At 47.4% G+C, this 19,831-nt stretch overlaps 2 protein-coding genes and 1 pseudogene across 2 annotated transcripts; 2 read left to right on the top strand and 1 right to left on the bottom strand.

The window, feature by feature from the left end:
* Nucleotides 1-2,158: 2,158 nt before the first annotated feature.
* On the top strand, nucleotides 2,159-3,076 carry LOC144273615 (olfactory receptor 10D3-like). The gene has a single exon (XM_077832284.1). It carries the CDS (start codon nucleotides 2,159-2,161, stop codon nucleotides 3,074-3,076), a length of 918 nt encoding a protein of 305 aa, XP_077688410.1.
* A 2,187-nt stretch (nucleotides 3,077-5,263) lies between these two features.
* On the top strand, nucleotides 5,264-10,032 carry LOC144273316 (putative olfactory receptor 10D4; annotated as a pseudogene).
* An 8,447-nt stretch (nucleotides 10,033-18,479) lies between these two features.
* LOC144273315 (olfactory receptor 10G6-like) lies at nucleotides 18,480-19,421 on the bottom strand. Its single transcript, XM_077831777.1, has one exon. It carries the CDS (start codon nucleotides 19,416-19,418, stop codon nucleotides 18,480-18,482), a length of 939 nt encoding a protein of 312 aa, XP_077687903.1. The 5' UTR covers nucleotides 19,419-19,421.
* Nucleotides 19,422-19,831: the final 410 nt, after the last annotated feature.

The following is a 19,831-nucleotide window of genomic DNA, read 5'->3' as shown; positions in this document are numbered from 1 at the left end:
GTCAGCAGTGTGCCCTTGTTGCCAAGAAGGCCAATGTCATTTTGGGATGTATAAGTAGGGGCATAGCGAGCAGATCGAGGGACGTGATCGTTCCCCTCTATTCAACATTGGTGAGGCCTCATCTGGAGTACTGTGTCCAGTTTTGGGCCCCACACTAAAAGAAGGATGTGGATAAATTGGAGAGAGTCCAGCGAAGGGCAACAAAAATGATTAGGGGACTGGAACACATGACTTATGAGGAGAGGCTGAGGGAGCTGGGATTGTTTAGCCTGCAGAAGAGAAGAATGAGGGGGGATTTGATAGCTGCTTTCAACTACCTGAAAGGGGGTTCCAAAGAGGATGGCTCTAGACTGTTCTCAATGGTAGCAGATGACAGAACGAGGAGTAATGGTCTCAAGTTGCAGTGGGGGAGGTTTAGATTGGATATTAGGAAAAACTTTTTCACTAAGAGGGTGGTGAAACACTGGAATGCGTTACCTAGGGAGGTGGTAGAATCTCCTTCCTTAGAGGTTTTTAAGGTCAGGCTTAACAAAGCCCTGGCTGGGATGATTTAACTGGGAATTGGTCCTGCTTCGAGCAGGGGGTTGGACTAGATGACCTTCAGGGGTCCCTTCCAACCCTGATATTCTATGATTCTATGATTCTATGAATTTTGCAACAGAAAAGCTTCAAAAACAGACTCCAACGAGAAACTGCTGAGCTTGAATTAATATGCAAACTAGATACCATTAACTTGGGTTTGATCAGAAACTGGGAGTGGCTGGGTCATTACACATGTTGAATCTATTTCCCTAAGTTAAGTATCCTCACACTTTCTTATCCATTGTCTAAATGGGCCATCTTGATTATCACTACAAAAGTTTTTTTCTCCTGCTTATAATAGCTCATCTTAACTAATTTGCCTCTTACAGTTTGTATGGCAACTTCCTCATTCTCTGTATGTATATATGTCTATCTTCTTACTCTAGGTTCCATTCTATGCATGCGATGAAGTGGGCTGTAGCCCACGAAAGCTTATGCTCTCATAAATTTGTTAAAGGTGCCACAAGTAACTGGAAAACAGCTGATTAATTGCTCCCTCTGCTCAGGTCTCAGACTGGGAGAAGGGAGCTGCCCAAGGGCTAAGCTCCCAAAGGCCGGGCTCAAGAACAGCATAAATGCTCCTGCAGCTTGAGATCACGCACACTTCTGGTGTCACCGTGGTGGCTGTGTCAATACGCAGGTCTCGCCTGTAACCTCTGTCACTAAGAGAGACCATCTCCAAGTCCCAACAGCATACACTGTGCTCAGAGCTCAGGCTGTTTGGGTTCAGAGGATCTGATTCCATCTATACAGGTGGAGCAAACGGGGGAGAAAGAGCTGGTTGGTTCTTGCTCGGGTTTAACTGATCACCAGATTTTGTGTGCATAAGGAATTTGAAGCAACCTTCGGGGTTTTTTCGCTTTCTTCTGCAGCTGGGGGTTGGTCACCTGCTGGGATAATCTGAGTTTCTCACTCTGTCAGTTCTGTGCCTCAGCCATTGGGGGCTCCTTGGTTTCTCCTGTTCATTGCCTGAGATCACAGAAGTTTAGTCTTTTGAGAACTGAAGTACTTTGGTTTAAGTGAAATCATTGAGTTCAGTGTGGGGTATATATCGTGGAAGTTAACAACTTGTGATGTACAGGAGGTCAGACTAGATTATCTAATGGACCTTTCAGGACTTAAACTCTCTGAAACTTACTCTCTCTCCCCCATTCAATATACAGTTTCTCTCTATATATATACACATACAGAAGAGAAATTTGCATTATCATGCTGAAGCATTTTGGAGGTTTTCCTTCTGCCTTGTACACTCATTGTGAAGGCACCTAGGAGTCAGGTAAGATCATGTTCCAATTCATGATAATTTGCTTTGCTTTCATTAATTTTTCTTTGGCTCCCTGATGCCACGATGACAGATGAGCTATAAGAATTGAATAGAATCGAGTAGAATTGTACAGAATCAACCAAATATAAGAGTCATGACTTTCCACTCACTTTCACCAAACTTAGGCTGGTTAGAAAGATTTACCTTTTGTGATTAAAGCTTGTGGGGTGCAAAGGGATAAATAAACAATGATTTATTGAGATTGCTAATCTGGTTGCATAATCTTTGTCTCCAGGAATGATGCCATCTTGCATGGAAATGGAGAATTGCACTGTGGTGTCTGAATTCATTCTCTTAGGGATCCCCAACACCAAAGGTCTTGAGACCATCCTCTTTGTCACCTTCTTATCCTTCTACCTCTGCACCCTGCTGGGCAACCTGCTCATCTTATTAGCCATCCTCCCTGACCCCCGACTGCACACCCCCATGTATTTCTTCCTCTGCAACCTCTCCGTGCTGGACATCGGTTTTTCCTCCATCAGCACCCCTAAATTGCTGGCCAACCTCTGGGCCAAGAGTAGAACCATCTCTCTGGGCGGGTGCATGTCCCAGGTCTTCTTCTACCACTTCCTGGGCAGCACTGAGTGCCTGCTCTACACCGTCATGGCCTACGACCGGTACGTGGCCATCTGCCACCCCCTGCGCTACCTGCTCATCATGAACCGGAGGGTGTGCGCCCTCCTGGCCGCCGGCACCTGGCTCACCAGCTCCTTCCACGCCACCATCCTCACCAGCCTGACCTTCACGCTGCCCTACTGCGGGTCCAATGTGGTGGACTATTTCTTCTGCGACATCTTCCCGGTGGTCAAGCTGGCCTGTGCAGACACGTACGTCATCGAGACCGTGACCTTCACCAACACTGGCATGGTGCCCACGACCTGCTTCCTCCTCATCCTCGCGTCCTACGTCAGGATTGCTGCCTCCGTGGTGAGAATGCGCAGCGCAGAGGAAGGTTTGAAAGCCGTCTCCACTTGCGCATCGCACCTGACGGTAGTATGCTTCTTCTTTGGGCCCTGTGCCCTCCTCTACACCCAGCCGTCCCTGAGCAAGGTGCTGGCTACCCCCATTCAGATCTTTTGTGATGTGGTCACCCCGATGCTGAACCCGGTGGTCTATACACTGAGGAATAAGGAAGTCAAGGCAGCATTCAGGAGAATGAAAGGTGGCTAAAGGCAGCCCAGCAATAATTTCTAGCTGAAATGGAATGTCTTCTCCCTTAGTCTTGTGGGAATTAAATTATTGGAAGAAATGGGGAGATTTTAAAAGGCATAAAGGGCTTGTAGGTACCCAACTCCCATGGAAAGAGTGAGAGTTGGAAACCCAATTCACGTTTTTGCATTTAGAAATCTCACTTCATGTTCTCTGCTGGCGGAACTCCTTTGAAATCACCATACTTACATCATTGCTAGGGCTAATCCTTCAGTTATTCTCATGGCTCGTCTCTGAATCCTCTCCAATTTATCAGCACCTGTCTGGAACTGTGAACACCAGAACTGGACACAGTGTACCACCAGCGGTCACACCAGGGCCAAACGGGAGGTAAAATCGCCTCTCTCCTTGTATTTGAGATTCCTCCTTTATGCATCCCAGGGTCACATTAGCTCTTCTGGCCCCAGCGTCCTACGGGGAGCTCACATTCAGCTGATTCTCCACCACGACCCCAAATGTTTTTCAGAGTCATGGCTCCCCAGGAGAGTCCCCAGTCCTATAAGTGCAACCTAGGTTCTTTGTTCCTAGATGTATGTGCGTACGTTCAGCTACATTAAAATACACATTGTTTGCTTGCGCCCCCTTACCCAGAGATCCTGATCCCAACTGGGGAGGAGGTCAGAGGAGCTATTCCAGGGCTGGGGTTCAGAGGGACGTCAGTGGAGTTTTCCCAGAGTGAGGGAGGAGGGCACTGGTGTTTTCCTAGGGTTAGTGTTAGGGTCAGGGAAAAGGCCAAAGGTTTGAGGTAGGGCAGCTGGGTGATGCTAGGGTTCAGGTGATGCATTAAGTTAATGAAATTACCCAGTGTTTGGGTGAGGCAGGCAGCGAATACATTCATGCCAGAGTTTCTGAGGGCTAGGCAGGAAGTGAGGCAAAAGACATCATCTCTTTGGTGCTCAGTTCCCCATCTGAGAGACTGTGGTAAGAATTATTCTGTTCTCCCACCCATTTCCCTTGTAAACTCTTCGGGGCTGGTGCTGTCTCTCACTGTATCAGTGCAGCATCCCTTGCAACTGGGCCTCCAGGCCTTCCATACAACAGAAATGATAATGCACTGTTCAGAATTATCACTGACTCCTCGGATGTGGGTTTTAACCTTGTGGCCTTGACATGAAAAAATAATAAAATAAAAAACGTGAAAGGAACGTGGGGTAGATACCATGAGCCAGGCTCCTGGCCCTTCTCCCTGCAGAACAGCACATGGGAGCCCAACATCTACTCCTGGGGAAATTCTGTGCCAAAAATTTTAAAAAATCTGCGCATAATAGTTTAAAATTCTGCAAAAATCTGCATATTTCATTTGTGAAAATATCACAATATAATCACTTCCTTTCAATTATTTTGGTAATTTATTTCAAAATACCTGTCAACAAGTATGTCAGCAATACAGACAACAGCAAAAAAGATTCCCCCAGAAGTAGAGAGTTAAAGAAACCTCTAGAACAACCCAGTTCCAGGTGGGGGGCATTGGAGGGGGCTGTGTGGAGGCCCCAGAGCCCAGTCACCTGCACTCCCATCCCACCAGGGCCAAGCTGCAGGGCACCCCCCCGGCCCAGACAGCAGTACTCCCCTCCCCCGAGGACTGAGCCACGGGGCACCCCCTAGCTCAGCCACCAACATCCCCCTCCCCCCAGAACCCAGCAACAGGGGACGTCCCAGCCCAGACATGAGCACCCCCATTCCCCAAAACTTAGCCATGGGCAACCCCCAGCTCAGACACCAGCACTCCCCTCCCCCAAGGACCCAGCCACGGCACACCCCCTAGACCAGACACCCCCCTCCTCACAGGACCCAGCCATGGGGCACCCCCTGGACCAGACACCCACACCCCCAGAGCCTTTACTGCCCCCAGCTTCTTTATTGTCCTGCCAGGGGATGCGGTGCGGTGCAGCCCTGCCCTTCCTCACTCTTTGCTAGAGATAGGTCTCCCAGGTGCTCTCCTGTCCCCAGGAGAATGGGGATCAAGAGGAGTGACCAGCCTCCAGCCCAGCCAGCCTGGGCTCTCTGCTCACTGCGAGCTGGGCTCCACAGAGTCCAGTGGCTCCTAGTTGCACCAGGCAGCTCTGCAGCCCCGATTCTGTGGGGGAAACTGGGAATTCTACAAAATTCTGCATTGTGCAGTGGTGCAGAATTCCCCCAGGAGTAAACATGGCAGCACTAGAAACAGCCCTGACTCTGAGGGAAGAGTAACTAAGGTACCTGCACCACTCCCTGCACCGCAGCGCCCCCCTTTGCACTGCTGGGATTCATCCTGAATTTTCTCTGTGGTTTCTTTGCATTGGTCCAGGGAATCAATTTCCAAAGAGCCACAAACCCAGACTATGGTGACTGAGATAAGAGAACCTGGAATGGAAGATCAGGGCAGAAATTACACACATTGATTTTAAAATCCGCAATAGACTCTACTGGACAGTGGGAAAGCTCCATTTACCTCAAAACCATGGGCACTGCGTGACTGTAGAGGGAGAAGCAGAGAGATCAGGTGGCTATAATATTTATAACTGAGAACTGTGTCAGTTCATCGCACCTACATCTAAAAAGCCCATGGGAATTATTTGCAAACCATTATCTTGCAGCTAAGACAAAGGACTGAAACACAGGAGATCTGGATTCAAGTATAGGCTTTGTAGATGACTCTCTGTTTGACCTGTAGTAACTCACTAAATCGCATTGTGCCTCAGTTTCCCCACCTGTTATATATATGGATAATTAAATCCTTTGTCACTCTCAGCTATTAAATATGTATCACATTCAGGCTGGTGCTGTGTCTCTGTATCTGTGATGGGTATTGAACATGATACTTATAGCAATAATACAAATTAAAATAGTCAAATGCAGTTCCGGCTCTGCGGTACGTGGCAATGACACACGGAACTCAGCTGACACAAAACAAGAGTAAATTCTGAGCTTGGTACCCAGTGCAGTGAGAAAGCCCAGCCTGGGGATTCATTAGAAACGTCAACATTTTAATTAATCCCAATGGCCATTGCAGCCCGTGGGATGCTCTGACTGGGCTGGGGATAACACTTCTACAGAGATTAATTATAACATCTGCTTCTGCCCCTTCATTCTGGCTCCCAAGTAAGATGCCCACCAGAGGTGGAGCAGGAAGTGATAGTGATTAGAGGAATCACAAGTGGCCTTATTAAAACTGCGGTGCTGGGCTACAGCAAATGGATGGATGAGATCATTGCTGGAAAAACCCCTAATCCAGCCCTGTTTCTCTCACATCCCTCTCTGTGTGGTGTATGGATTTGTTCACACTATAGAGCTTCCCAGTGATGTAGCTAACCCCTTAGTGTAGATGCACAGTAGAGGTGCAAGACGAGGCTTGTGTCTATTCCACTTACCTGGCTCGTGAAGGAACACCTTTGATTCAGTTAAATCAGCTGTAATCCTCTAAAGGCCCTTTGTCCTGAACCGACTGTGCAAAGGGGAGGGTAAGAGAACACGCCGGAGGCCCAGAAAGACACAGAGAAACTTTCATCCCGATGACAAGAGGAGGGTTTTATGGCTAATGCTCAGACTGGAACCCAGGAAATCTGGAACAGATTCCCAGCTCTTCCGCACACTCTCTTTGTGACCTTACACAACTCAACCAGATTGAGAATTTCCCAAACCCGTAGGAATTAAGTGTTCAATGCCCACTGAACTTTGGCTAAACTGGACAGTCTCTACGTAAAAGAATAAATGGACACAAATCAGACGTCAAGAATTATAACATTCAAAAACCAGATGGAGAACACGTCAATCTCTCTGGTCACTCGATTACAGACCTAAAAGTGGCAATTCTTCAACAAAAAAACTTCAAAAACAGACTCCAACAAGAGACTGCTGAATTGGAATTAATTTGCAAACTGGATACAATTAATTTAGGCTTGAATAGAGACTGGGAGTGGTTGAGTCATTACACAAAGTAAAACTATTTCCCCATGTTTATTTCTCCCCCACCCCCCACTGTTCCTCAGACGTTCTTGTAAAGTGCTGGAAATGGCCCATCTTGATTATCACTACAAAAGGTCCCCCACCCCCGCAGCTCTCCTGCTGGTCATAGCTCACCTTAAGTGATCACTCTTGTTACAGTGTGTATGGTAACACCCACTGTTTCATGTTCTCTATGTATATAAATCTCCCCACTGTATTTTCCACTGAATGCATCCGATGAAGTGAGCTGTAGCTCACGAAAGCTTATGCTCAAATAAATTTGTTAGTTTCTAAGGTGCCACAAGTCCTCCTTTTCTTTTTGTGGATACAGACTAACACAGCTGCTACTCTGAAACCTGTAATTTTGGCAGCATGGCTCCTTCGACAATCAAACCCTGAAATTCTCTGTGCCTCAGTTCTCCCTTGTAGAATGGGGCTGGTAATTCTTACTGTGTTTGGTTTATTTAAATGGCAAACTCTGAATGGCTGGGTCTGTCTGACTCTGTGTCGGAGCGGCACCCAGAACAACAGTGCCAGGATCTTCATGGAGTTGGTGGGGGCTGCTGTACTGTGAAAAGTGAGGTGGAGTGGTGCACAGGATGTGTGCTGCCCTCTGTCTGCCCAGCGGTGAATTTCACCCTCACACATAATCACACAAGGGCACGAATACATCCCTGTGCACAGAGACACAGAGAAGGGGCAGGGGAACAGCAGGGGATACAAACCAAAGACAAAGCTCTGTTGGCTTCAGAGGCTTCCAGCTGAACCTCTGGCCCAGGTTACTCTTATTTCACACCACTGGGGGGAATTCTCTGCCTTGTGTCACACGGCAGGAGAGCTTAGACAAGCATGAACGTCCCCTCCCCCCTCACAATGTCTGGGTTAGATTTTCAGCTGGTAGAAATCTACACAGCTCCCTTCAGTCCAATGGAGTTACTCATGATTTACACCAGGGTGTGTGGCTGAGAGGGGAAACAGCCCCAGGGAATCCAGTGGAGTTCCCCAGAAGCCATAGCCCTTGGGGGAGGGATAGCTCAGTGGTTTGAGCATTGGTCTGCTAAACCTGGGGTTGTGAGCTCAATCCTTGAGGGGGCCATTTAGGAATCTGGGGCAAAAATTGGGGATTGGTCTTGCTTTGAGCAGGGGGTTGGACTAGATGACCTCCCCAGCCAAATGCAAATAAATGCTTTGTTATTGTCCTTCAAATCTCACCTTAAAAATCCATCTGGCATGTTATCCACAGAGCCCAGCCTGCTGATCACAACCAAGCAGAGACAAGCTGTGGCCAGGGTGGGTGCTGAGAGCCATTGAAGCAAACTGTGAACTCTGGATATGATGGTAACCACATAAAGCCAGGCGGTGTAGCAGCCCTCCCCGCCCCAGCACCTCTGGCTGGGGCTATTCCCCTTCTCCTTCTTTCCTTTTCCTTCTCTCTGTATTCCCAGTGAACCCCCCACCCCCAACAATTCACATCATTAACACAGCTGGGACATTTCTTCTCCACATTCATTTGTTTGTATGTTCCGTCCTCTTCCTCTTCCTTAACACAAATGTGTATGAGCCCGTGTGTTTATAAGAACAAAACCCTACCAAAACAAAGTGCTCCACTGCACACACAGACATCCCTCTGTGGAGAGGGTGAGAGAGGGAGAGAACAAACCACACATGGGAAATGTTAGCCACAAAAGGAAGGCTCTAAGGTACTGTGGGGATAAGGGTGGGGAAAGGGCCTAGGCAGAACAGAATTGAAGAAATTGGAATAGGACAGAAGAGAAGAGAAGAAACTGGAATAGAATAGAATAGATATCCCCTTTGTCTGTTTGTGTCTGGACTGTAAGAACGTCAAGGCAGACATTTTCTCTTTCCATGTTCAGCACAGCACAGTGAGACCCTGACCCCAAGTGGCATTACAATGATAGAAATATACACCACTCCTAATGACAGTGAGTCATGTGGGCTGTGGAAGGAAGGGTGAGCATTGCAGCTCTAGGATGACAGGTCTTTTGGTTTCAGTAACTCAATGGCATTATTTCTCTCCCCTACCCCAGGAATGAGTCCCATGTGGGGCAGGTCAACCACACTGTGGTGACTCTTTTCATCCTCTTAGGGATTTCCAACACCGATGGCCTCCAGACCATCCTCTTCGTCACCTTCTTAGCCTTCTACCTCTGCACCCTGCTGGGCAACCTGCTCATCTTCTCAGCCATCCTTGCCGATGCCTGCCTGCACGCCCCCATGTATTTCTTCCTCTGCAATCTCTCTATTGTGGACCTTGGATTCTCGTCCATCAGCACCCCTAAATTGCTGGCCAACCTCTGGGCCAAGAGTAGAACCATCTCTCTGGGCGGGTGCATGTCCCAGGTCTTCTTCTGGCACTTCCTGGGCAGCACTGAGTGCCTGCTCTACACGGCCATGGCCTACGACCGGTACGTGGCCATCTGCCACCCGCTGCGCTACCTGCTCATCATGAACCGGAGGGTGTGCGCCCTCCTGGCCGCCGGCACCTGGCTCACCAGCTCCTTCCACGCCACCATCCTCACCAGCCTGACCTTCACGCTCCCTACTGCGGGTCCAATGTGGTGGACTATTTCTTCTGCGACATCTTCCCGGTGGTCAAGCTGGCCTGTGCGGATACGTACGTCATCGAGACTGTGAGCTTCACCAGTATTGGGGTGGTGCCCATGACCTACTTCCGCCTCATCCTCGCGTCCTACGTCAGGATCTTCTATTCTATCCTGAAGATAAACTCGGCCGAAAGGAGGTGCAAAGCAGCCTCCACTTGCGCCTCGCATCTGGCGGTGGTGAAGCTGTTCTTCAGGCCCTGCGCCCTGGTCTACACTCGGCCGCAGCTGAGCACAGTGCTGGTGACCCCTATGCAGCTCTTTGGCTATGTGGTCACGCCCATGCTGAAGCCGGCCATCTACACACTGAGGAACTAGGGGGTGAAAGCAGCTCTGAGACTACTGAGAGGGGGTCAAACGCCTGCACGCTGATTTGCGGCAGCTGCAGAAGTAGCATGTGGGTCTGCTTGGAAATACATCGACAAATACATATGCATGGCTGGTTCGTGGCTTTTGTGAACCTCTGTCTCTCCCCATCCCCACACAGCCCCATCAGTCTGGATCTCTACAAATCATAAAAATGCTCCTAAAAATACCTACCTGTCTTTGACATGCAGTATGGGTGATATTTTCAAAGCTGCCTAAGTGATAGGCACAATAAGTCTGCACTAAAATTAATAGGAATTTGATATCCAAAGCTTGTAGCTGACTTTGAAAATCTCAGCCTTATTACACAGATCTGCGGAAGGAAGTGCAGCATCTTCTAAACATGTAAAAGGGAAGGGAAAAAAATTCCCTTCATCTTCTGGCATGAACCCCAGCTCACCAGGCACCTAGGTAGTTGCCTAAAGCTCCTGGGTGAACAGTTGGACTTTTCAACATACCCTGAAGATCAATGGATTTGTGATGAAATTTGCAAAAACCACCTAAGTGATTTGGGGACTTAACTCCCATTTTCAAAAGTGATGGAGGTATTTAGGAGTCTAATTCTGACTGAATGGCAGTGGGATTTAGGCATCTGCAGACCAGATTTTTTAAGGTGTTTAGCCACTTACTTTCAATGGGAGTTAAGTACCTGACCTATATAGAAGCTTTATGTACCTAGTGGGATTTACTAAACCTCTTTGTAAAACTAAACAGTAGGCCAGATTTTTAAAGATCTTTAGGCACCAAGTAGGATTTTCAGAAGCATTTTCTAAAGATTTTCTCATTGAAATCAATGAGAGTTAGCTATCTAGAGCCAGGTGTGACAGTTACAGCAATTTGCTGGATAAACCTTATTGAATTAAGTTTAATCCCTTTGGGGTCCATTGTATTAAAAATACAATTGTGTATGTGTTATTGTGGATTGAACGTAACTTTTCTTGGAGACTGACTAATGTAATCTTGGGGAAATGTTAGGAACTTCTAAGAACTGTTTTGGACAGTATGTGTGAAGGGGGCCAGGACATACTTGGGAGGTCTTTCAAAGCTATGTCCCAGGGAGCAAAACCGATTTTCTACTGATTACCTGGTCCTGGAAACCCCAGATCAACCCCCCCATCCTGCATAAAGCATGGACTAAACTTGTTGTGATGGAGCTAGTTCTGAGCTGAGGCTGTACTAATCATCTGACAGAGTCCATGGTGGAGCTGGGGTGATCTCTGCTAAGTTTATTACTATGCACTTTATTAACATAAGAACATAAGAATGGCCATACTGCGTCAGACCAAAGGTCCATCAAGCCCAGTATCCTGTCCTCTGACAGTGGCCAATGGCAGATGCCCCAAAGGGAATCATAGAATCATAGAATATCAGGGTTGGAAGGGACCTCAGGAGGTCATCTAGTTTAACCCCCTGCTCAAAGCAGGACCAACACCAACTAAATCATCCCAGCCAGGGCTTTGTCAAGCCTGACCTTAAAAACTTCTAAGGAAGGAGATTCCACCACCTCCCTAGGCAACGCATTCCAGTGTTTCACCACCCTCCTAGTGAAAAAGTTTTTCCTAATATCCAACCTAAATCTCCCCCACTGCAACTTGAGACCATTACTCCTTGTTCTGTCATCTGCTAAACCACTGAGAACAGTCTAGAGCCATCCTCTTTGGAACCCCCTTTCAGGTAGTTGAAAACAGCTATCAAATCCCCCCTCATTCTTCTCTTCCACAGACTAAACATCCCCAGTTCCCTCAGCCTCTCCTCATAACTCATGTGTTCCAGTCCCTTAATAATTTTTGTTGCCCTCCGCTGGACTCTTTCCAATTTTTCCACATCCTTCTTTTAGTGTGGGGCCCAAAACTGGACACAGTACTCCAGAGGAGGCCTCACCAGTGTCGAATAGAGGAGAACGATCACGTCCCTCGATCTGCTGGCAATGACCCTACTTATACATCCCAAAATGACATTGGCCTTCTTGGCAACAAGGGCACACTGTTGACTCATATCCAGCTCCTCGTCCACTGTAACCCCTAGGTCCTTTTCTGCAGAACTGCTGCCAAGCCATTCGGTCCCTAGTCTGTAGCAGTGCATGGGATTCTTCCGTCCTAAGTGCAGGACTCTGCACTTGTCCTTGTTGAACCTCCTCAGATTTCTTTTGGCCCAATCCTCCAATTTGTCTAGGTCCCTCTGTATCCTATCCCTACCCTCCAGCATATCTACCTCTTCTCCCAGTTTAGTGTCATCTGCAAATTTGCTGAGGGTGCAATCCACATCATCCTCAAGATCATTTACGAAGATAGTGAACAAAACCGACCCCAGGACCGACCCTTGGGGCACTCCACTTGATACCGGCTGCCAACTAGACATGGAGCCATTGATCACTACCTGTTGAGCCCGACAATCTAGCCAACTTTCTATCCACCTTATAGTCCATTCATCCACCCCATACTTCTTTAACTTGCTGGCAAGAATACTGTGGGAGATCGTGTCAAAAACTTTGCTAAAGTCAAGGAACAACACGTCCACTGCTTTCCCTTCATCCACAGAGCCAGTTATCTCGTCATAGAAGGCAATTAGATTAGTCAAGCATGACTTGCCTTTGGTGAATCCATGCTGACTGTTCCTGATCACTTTCGTCTCCTCTAAGTGCTTCAGAATTGATTCCTTGAGGACCTGCTCCATGATTTTTCCAGGGACTGAGGTGAGGCTGACTGGCCTGTAGTTCCCAGGATCCTCCTTCTTCCCTTTTTTAAAGATTGGCACTACACTAGCCTTTTTCCAGTCGTCCGGGACCTCCCCCGATCGCCATGAATTTTCAAAGATAATGGCCAATGGCTCTGCAATCACATCCACCAACTCCTTTAGCACTCTCGGATGCAACGCGTCCTGCCCCATGGACTTGTGCACGTCCAGCTTTTCTAAATAGTCCCGAACCACTTCTTTCTCCACAGAGGGCTGGTCACCTCCTCCCCATGCTGTGCTGCCCAGTGCAGCAGTCTGGGAGCTGACCTTGTTTGTGAAGACAGAGGCAAAAAAAGCATTGATTACATTAGCTTTTTCCACATCCTCTGTCACTAGGTTGCCTCCCTCATTCAGTAAGGGGCCCACACTTTCCTTGAGTTTCTTCTTATTGGTAACATACTTGAAGAAACCCTTCTGGTTACTCTTAACATCTCTTGCTAGCTGCAGCTCCAGGTGTGATTTGGCCTTCCTGATTTCACTCCTGCATGCCCGAGCAATATTTTTATACTCATCCCTGGTCATTTGTCCAATCTTCCACTTCTTGTAAGTTTCTTTTTTGTGTTTAAGGTCAGCAAGGATTTCACTGTTAAGCCAAGCTGGTTGCCTGCCATATTTACTATTCTTTCTACACATCAGGATGGTTTGTCCCTGTAACCTCAATAAGGATTCTTTAAAATAGAGCCAGCTCTCCTGGACTCCTTTCCCCCTCATGTTATTTTCCCAGAGGATCTTGCCCATCAGTTCCCTGAGGGAGTCAAAGTCTGCTTTTCTGAAGTCCAGGGTCCGTATTCTGCTGCTTTCCTTTCTTTCTTGTGAACAGACAGGTTATCATCAAGTGATCCATGCCCTGTCACCCAATCCCAGCTTCTGGCAAACAGAGGCTAGGGACACCATCCCTGCCCTCCTGGCTACTCGCCACTGTGGACCTATCCTCCATGAATTTATCTAGCTCTCTTTTGAACCCTGTTATAGTACTGGCCTTCACAACACCCTCTGGCAAGGAGTTCCAGAGGTTAACAGTGCGTTGCATGAAAGAATACTTTCTTGTGTTTGTTTTAAACCTGCTATCTGTTAATTTCATTTGGTGGCCCCTTGTTCTTGTATTATGAGAAGGAGTAAATAACACTTCCTTATTTACTTTCTCTATACCACTTATGATTTTATAGATCTTTATCATATCCCCCTTAGTTGCCTCTTTTCCAAGCTGAAAAGTCCCAGTCTTATTAATCTCTCCTCATACGGAAGCCGTTCTATACCCCTAATAATTTTTGTTGCCCTTTTCTGAACCTTTTCCAATTCCAATAGATCTTTTTTGAGATGGGGCGACCACATCTGAATGCAGTATTCAAGGTGTGGGTGTACCATGGATTTATATAGAGGCAATACGATATTTTCTGTCTTATTATCTATTCCTTTCTTGATGATTCCCAACATTCTGTTTGCTTTCTTGACTGCCACTGCACATTGAGTGGATGAATTCCAAGAACTATCCGCAATGACTCCAAGAACTCTTTCTTGAGTGGTAACAGCTAATTTAGACCCCATCATTGTATATGTATAGTTAGGATTATCTTTTCCAATGTGTATTACTTTGCATTTATCAACATTAAATTTCATCTGCCATTTTGTTGCCCAGTCACCCAGTTTGGTGAGATCCTTTTGTAACTCTTCGCAGTCTGCCTGGGACTTAACTATCTTGAGTAGTTTTGTATCATCTGCAAATTTTGCCACCTCACTGTTTATCCCTTTTTCCAGATTGTTTATGAATATGTTAAATATGACTGGGCCCAGTACAGACCCCTGGGGGACACCACTATTTACCTCTCTCTATTCTGAGAACTGATAATTTATTCCTACCCTTTGTTACCTATCTTTTAACCAGTTACCAATCCTTGAGAGAATCTTCCCTCTTATCCCATGACTGCTTATTTTGCTTAAGAGCATATTTTTTAATGTTTTTTCTTTATTGTTTTTACCTTAAAAATAAAATACGCTTACTTAGCAAGAACTGTGTGAACTTAAAGCTGAGGCAATTACACTGTGCACCACCCCTGGTGGGGGGGCAGGGAAGCAAAGTCAGGCTGCTTAGGTTGGCTGGCTTTTGAGGGAATAATGCAGTGAGAGGAACTGCTCAGCCTGGAAAGGCCCCATTGAGGAGGGAGGGAGATGTGGGTCTCCACCCAATAGCTAGGGAGCTGGAAGCCTGAGAGAGTTGCTCCTGCTGGACCACTAAGGGGAAATACAGGTGCAGTTGCTCTGAACTGTGACTAAAGGCTGGGCCTAAACACCAAGGTCCATTTGAAAATCCCACTACGTGCCTATCTGCATCTTTAGGTGGTGATAAACCTTTGGAAATCTGGCCATTTCTAATTGAATTTCAGTGAGAACTGGGCTCCTGAATGGCTTGTGAAAATGGGACTTACTCTCCTAAGTTAATTAGGAGGTTTTGAAAATTTTACTCGCTACATAGATAAAGCTAGAAAGATAAAAAAGGTAGAAAAAATGCTAATAGATTTAACCGAGGTGAGAATGGCTACACTCATCACACAGAATGTATTTTGGATCTGTGGTACTTATGTATTGTGTCTTCTGCGCCTGTTGCCTTGAATTTTGAGTAACATGCAATATGCATAGAACCGAAATCTGGGAATAAAAGGGGAATTTTTTTCTTGTTTCCTGCCCCAAGCAGTTGTGTCATTGGAACTGGTCATTAAGTTTTCTGTGCTTTTTCTAGTTGTTCAAATTAAAAATAAATCCGGAAACCAGTGTCTGGAGAGGGCTGGGCCCATTTATGAGACTGACAAAGAACAAGTGAAATTTTAGAGAACAGGAAAAATAGCTGGACTTTAAGGCTGGAATTTCCAAAGGAAGTTAAAAGTTTATGTCAGTTAGACACCTAGCTCCTGTGAAGTGCTTTTGAAATTCCCAACCTAAAGCAAAAGTGTGAGATGAACCTGGGTGTGCAGCGGGTCAGCTCACCGGTTCTATACCAACTTCCGTCCTAAACCATTTTAGACTTGCACAATTAGCCTGACAAACTCATCAGTACATGTTATTATTGAGGCCAAGAGCTTAGTAGATTTCAAACAAGGATCAGAGATTGATCCGGATAATGAGAACGTCTTGAGTTATATAAAAGCCAGTCATCATCATCATCATTAAGGACGAATAGTAAATTTTCCTTTGAAGCTTTTCCTTGGTGGAAAATTGGGTTTTCAATGGACCTGCGTGTTAGGATATAGATATTCAGACCTGTCTGTAAAGGCCTATACTCTAAGAATTTAGGTGGTATTCTTATCACTTAGCTAGTTCTAGAGGTATAAAAGAAAGAATCAAAATCACTGTCTGCTGGTGTCTTACTGTGACAGTCTGAGGCCCTGGTCTTAGGCTAAGGCCTCTGGCTAAGCAGCAGAGGCAGCCATAAGCTGGGAAGCAAATGGTCAGAGCCTCACATCCCAAACTAGTCACATTGAAATAAGGTGCTATTGGGCTGCTAGGATACAATCCTGTCCTGATAATGCCTATCGCCTCCAGAGAAAGGGAAGTGCCTAGAAGATGTAAAAGGAAACTTAGTTTGATAACATCCTGTCTGGCAAGAACTCACTTATCAATAGCTGGGATGTGAAATCCTCATTTCTGTGTTTGTTCTATCACTGTAGTCCCCATTTCCCTATTGACAGGTTTCAGAGTAACAGCCGTGTTAGTCTGTATTCGCAAAAAGAAAAGGAGTACTTGTGGCACCTTAGAGACTAACCAATTTATTTGAGCATGAGCTTTCATGAGCTACAGCTCACTTCGGTATGCATCCGATGAAGTGAGCTGTAGCTCACGAAAGCTCATGCTCAAATAAATTGGTTAGTCTCTAAGGTGCCACAAGTACTCCTTTTCATTTCCCTATTGTTTGTCTGTATAATCTCTGTCTGGTTCTGGGATTGTTTCTGTCTGCTGTGTAATTACTTTTGCTGGGTGTAAACTAATTAAGGTGGTGGGATATAATTGGTTACATAATCATGTTACAATATGTTAGGATTGGTTAATAAAATTTCAGGAAAATGATTGGTTAAGGTATAGCTAAGCAGAACTCAAGTTTTACTATATAGTCTGCAGTCAATCAGGCAGTAAGTGGGGGAAATGGGAACAGGGAATGGGGGGGGGGAATTGGAATCATGTTTTGCTAAGGGGAGGAATGGGAACAGGGAAACAGGTGTAAGGCTCTGTGGTGTCAGAGCTGGGAAGGGGGACACTAAGGAAGGAAACTGGAATCATGCTTGCTGGAAGTTCACCCCAATAAACATTGAATTGTTTGCACCTTTGTACTTCGGGTATTGTTGCTCTCTGTGCATGCCAGAAGGACCAGGGAAGTGAGCGGGTGAAGGAATACGCCCCCTAACACTGCACAGGGGTAAACATCACCCACTAGACGGGAATGTGAACCTCTACTACTGAAAAAGTGCTATTGCTTACATCAACCCACAATGAACTGGGCACCAAGGAAAGTAATACTGCTGGGCCAGAACAGTTTAGGAATCTCACTACATACAGCTTTGGCCACATGGCCTAGTGGTCTGGCTCCATTCTGGCAGGCACTGTGCAGTGTCAGTCCTTGTCCTAAAGAGTTTATAATCTAAACAGCCTTAAGGAAGTGGCCCTAGCCCCATTTTACAGATGGGAAACCAAGGCATGCACAGAGCAAGTAACACAGGCTGTCTGAAGTCCCACTCCAGTGCCTTCACCACAGACCCGTCCCTCTTTGGGAATCGTTGGGGGTTATTTTTCGTAGCACTGACGTGCCTATGGGCCCCCTTGTGCTATGTGTTGCACAGAGAGAGACTGCGTGGGCCCTGAGGACAGGACATTCTAACCTGAGATAAGACACAACAAATGTATGTGGCATACTGGGGGCGGGGATGGGGTTTACAAAAATAAGACCATGTGGTGACAGACGTCATTTTATTTTAAGAGTGGAAGAGCTTTGACAGGAATGTGTGGAACAATGTTCTGATGCTGTTTGGCCATTCCTGTGTCCCTAAAACAAGTCAAACACCTCGGATTCTGCCCCAGGACCCCTTATTAGATGAGCCTGAGATTCTGTTGTTTTCCCTTCTCCCTCTTGGATTAGTATGTCAGAGCCATACTCATGGACCAGGACCCCAGTGTGCCAGGTGATGTACAAACACAGAACAGCAACACAGCTCCTAACCCCAAGCTGCCCATTCCATCACCTCCCATTGTCAGAAGCAGACCCCATGCAGTGGTTAGAAAGCCTATTTCTCTGGCTCCCATGACTGAACCCCTCCTCATACTCCTCCCAGTCAGTAATGACTTTAGCCTCACAACCCTGGGTGTCGTGCAGTAGGGAAATGACCTGCATGGGGAAACCGATGCCAAGGGACTTGCCCAAGGTCATACAGGGAGTCTGTGGCAGAGCTGGAAATAGAACCCAGCAGTCCTGACTCCCAGACCACCCTGCTCTTACCACGAGACATGACTCCCTTCCAAGAAACAGAAATGCAACCCAAGAATCCCTAGTGCCAATCTAGGCATCTCTAGCCATGAGAGCATTGGAACAAATTCCAATAGATCCCAGGAACCTGGAGTTCAATTGTTAGACCCCACTCCCCTCCCAGAGCCAGGGACATAACCTAGGAGTCCTGATGCTCATCTCCAAGTCCCTCTCTCCCTGTCCAGTTCTCAGGCAGCTCCTGCTGGCCGCAGGATAATCATGGCTCAGGCCCTGGCAGTTTTCTGCCCCCCAGTCTCATGAGGGCAGCTTTCATCTCCTTGTTCCTCAGTGTGTAGATGAGGGGGTTGAGGAGCGGGGTTACTGTGGTGTAGAATACAGCCACCACCCTGTCCATGGGGTGCTGGGAACCTGGCCTCAGGTAGATGAAGACCACGGGCACATAGTAGGTCACCACCACGGTGATATGTGCTGCACAGGTGGAGAAGGCCCGACGTCTACCCTCATTGGAGCGGATCCTCAGGATGGCCGAGATGATGTAGATGTAGGAAGTCAGGATCAGCAGGAAGCAGGTCATGGCCACGAATCCCACGTCGATGAATGTCACCAGCTCATTGAGTGCCGTATCCCCACAGGCCAGCTTCAGCACAGCTGGGATATCGCAACAGATGTAGCCTACCTGGGTGCCCCGGCCATAGCGCAGGCGGAAGGTGAGTGCAGTCTCTATGAACGAGTGCAGGGAGCCCCCTAGCCAGGTCCCCACTGCCAGGCACAGGCAGGCTCTGCGATTCATAATGACGCTGTAGCGCAGTGGCTTGCAGATGGCCAGGAAGCGGTCGTAGGCCATGACCGTGTAGAGGAAGCACTCGGTGCAGCCAAGGAAGTGGAAGAAGAAGAGCTGGGCCATGCAGCCATGGAAGGAGATGGCCCCGCCGCCCGGCAGGAAGCCGGCCACCACCTTGGGCACCACCACCGAGGAGACCGTCATGTCCAGGAAGGACAAGTGGCAGAGAAACCAGTACATGGGCTTGTGCAGCCGGCACTCCCGGGCCACCGCCAGCAGGATGAGCAGGTTCCCGCATAGTGTCAATAGGTAGATGAGGAGGAAGAAGAGGAACAAGGGCACCCGCAGCTCTGGGGGGTATGGGATCCCCACCAGGATGAAATGGGTGAGCTGGGATCTATTCCCACACTCCATTCACTCTGTTTGTGTTCCTGTGAGTGAACCTGCAGTGTTTATAATGAACAAAAAGTGAAATGGGTGATTTCTGCATGGGCTTTCAGAATAACACTCATGTACAGGGCTCAGAATCAACCCCAGGTGTCCTGGCTCCGCACCTTCCTGCTCCAACCCACTGAACCCCACTCCCCAGAAGTCCTGACTCCCAGCCTCCTCTGTTTTAACCTACTAGACCTCACTCCTCTCTTGGAGCTGGGGATAGAAGCCCAGAGCAAAATACAGACAAATTCAAATGGGAAACAAAGCATGCATGGTTAGCCACGAGGGTGATTAACCCTTGGAACAAGGTCTCAGGGGAAGTGGCAGATTCTCTGTCTCTCGCTGTCTTCAAGACAAGAGCACTTGCCTTTGTGGAAGCGTGCCTGCCTCTG

The sequence above is a fragment of the Eretmochelys imbricata genome, chromosome 13 (genome assembly GCF_965152235.1).
Source record: "Eretmochelys imbricata isolate rEreImb1 chromosome 13, rEreImb1.hap1, whole genome shotgun sequence".
Taxonomy (NCBI): Eukaryota; Metazoa; Chordata; order Testudines; family Cheloniidae; genus Eretmochelys; species Eretmochelys imbricata.
Note: the sequence above shows the minus strand (reverse complement) of the source record. Positions and strands in the feature narration are given on the sequence as shown.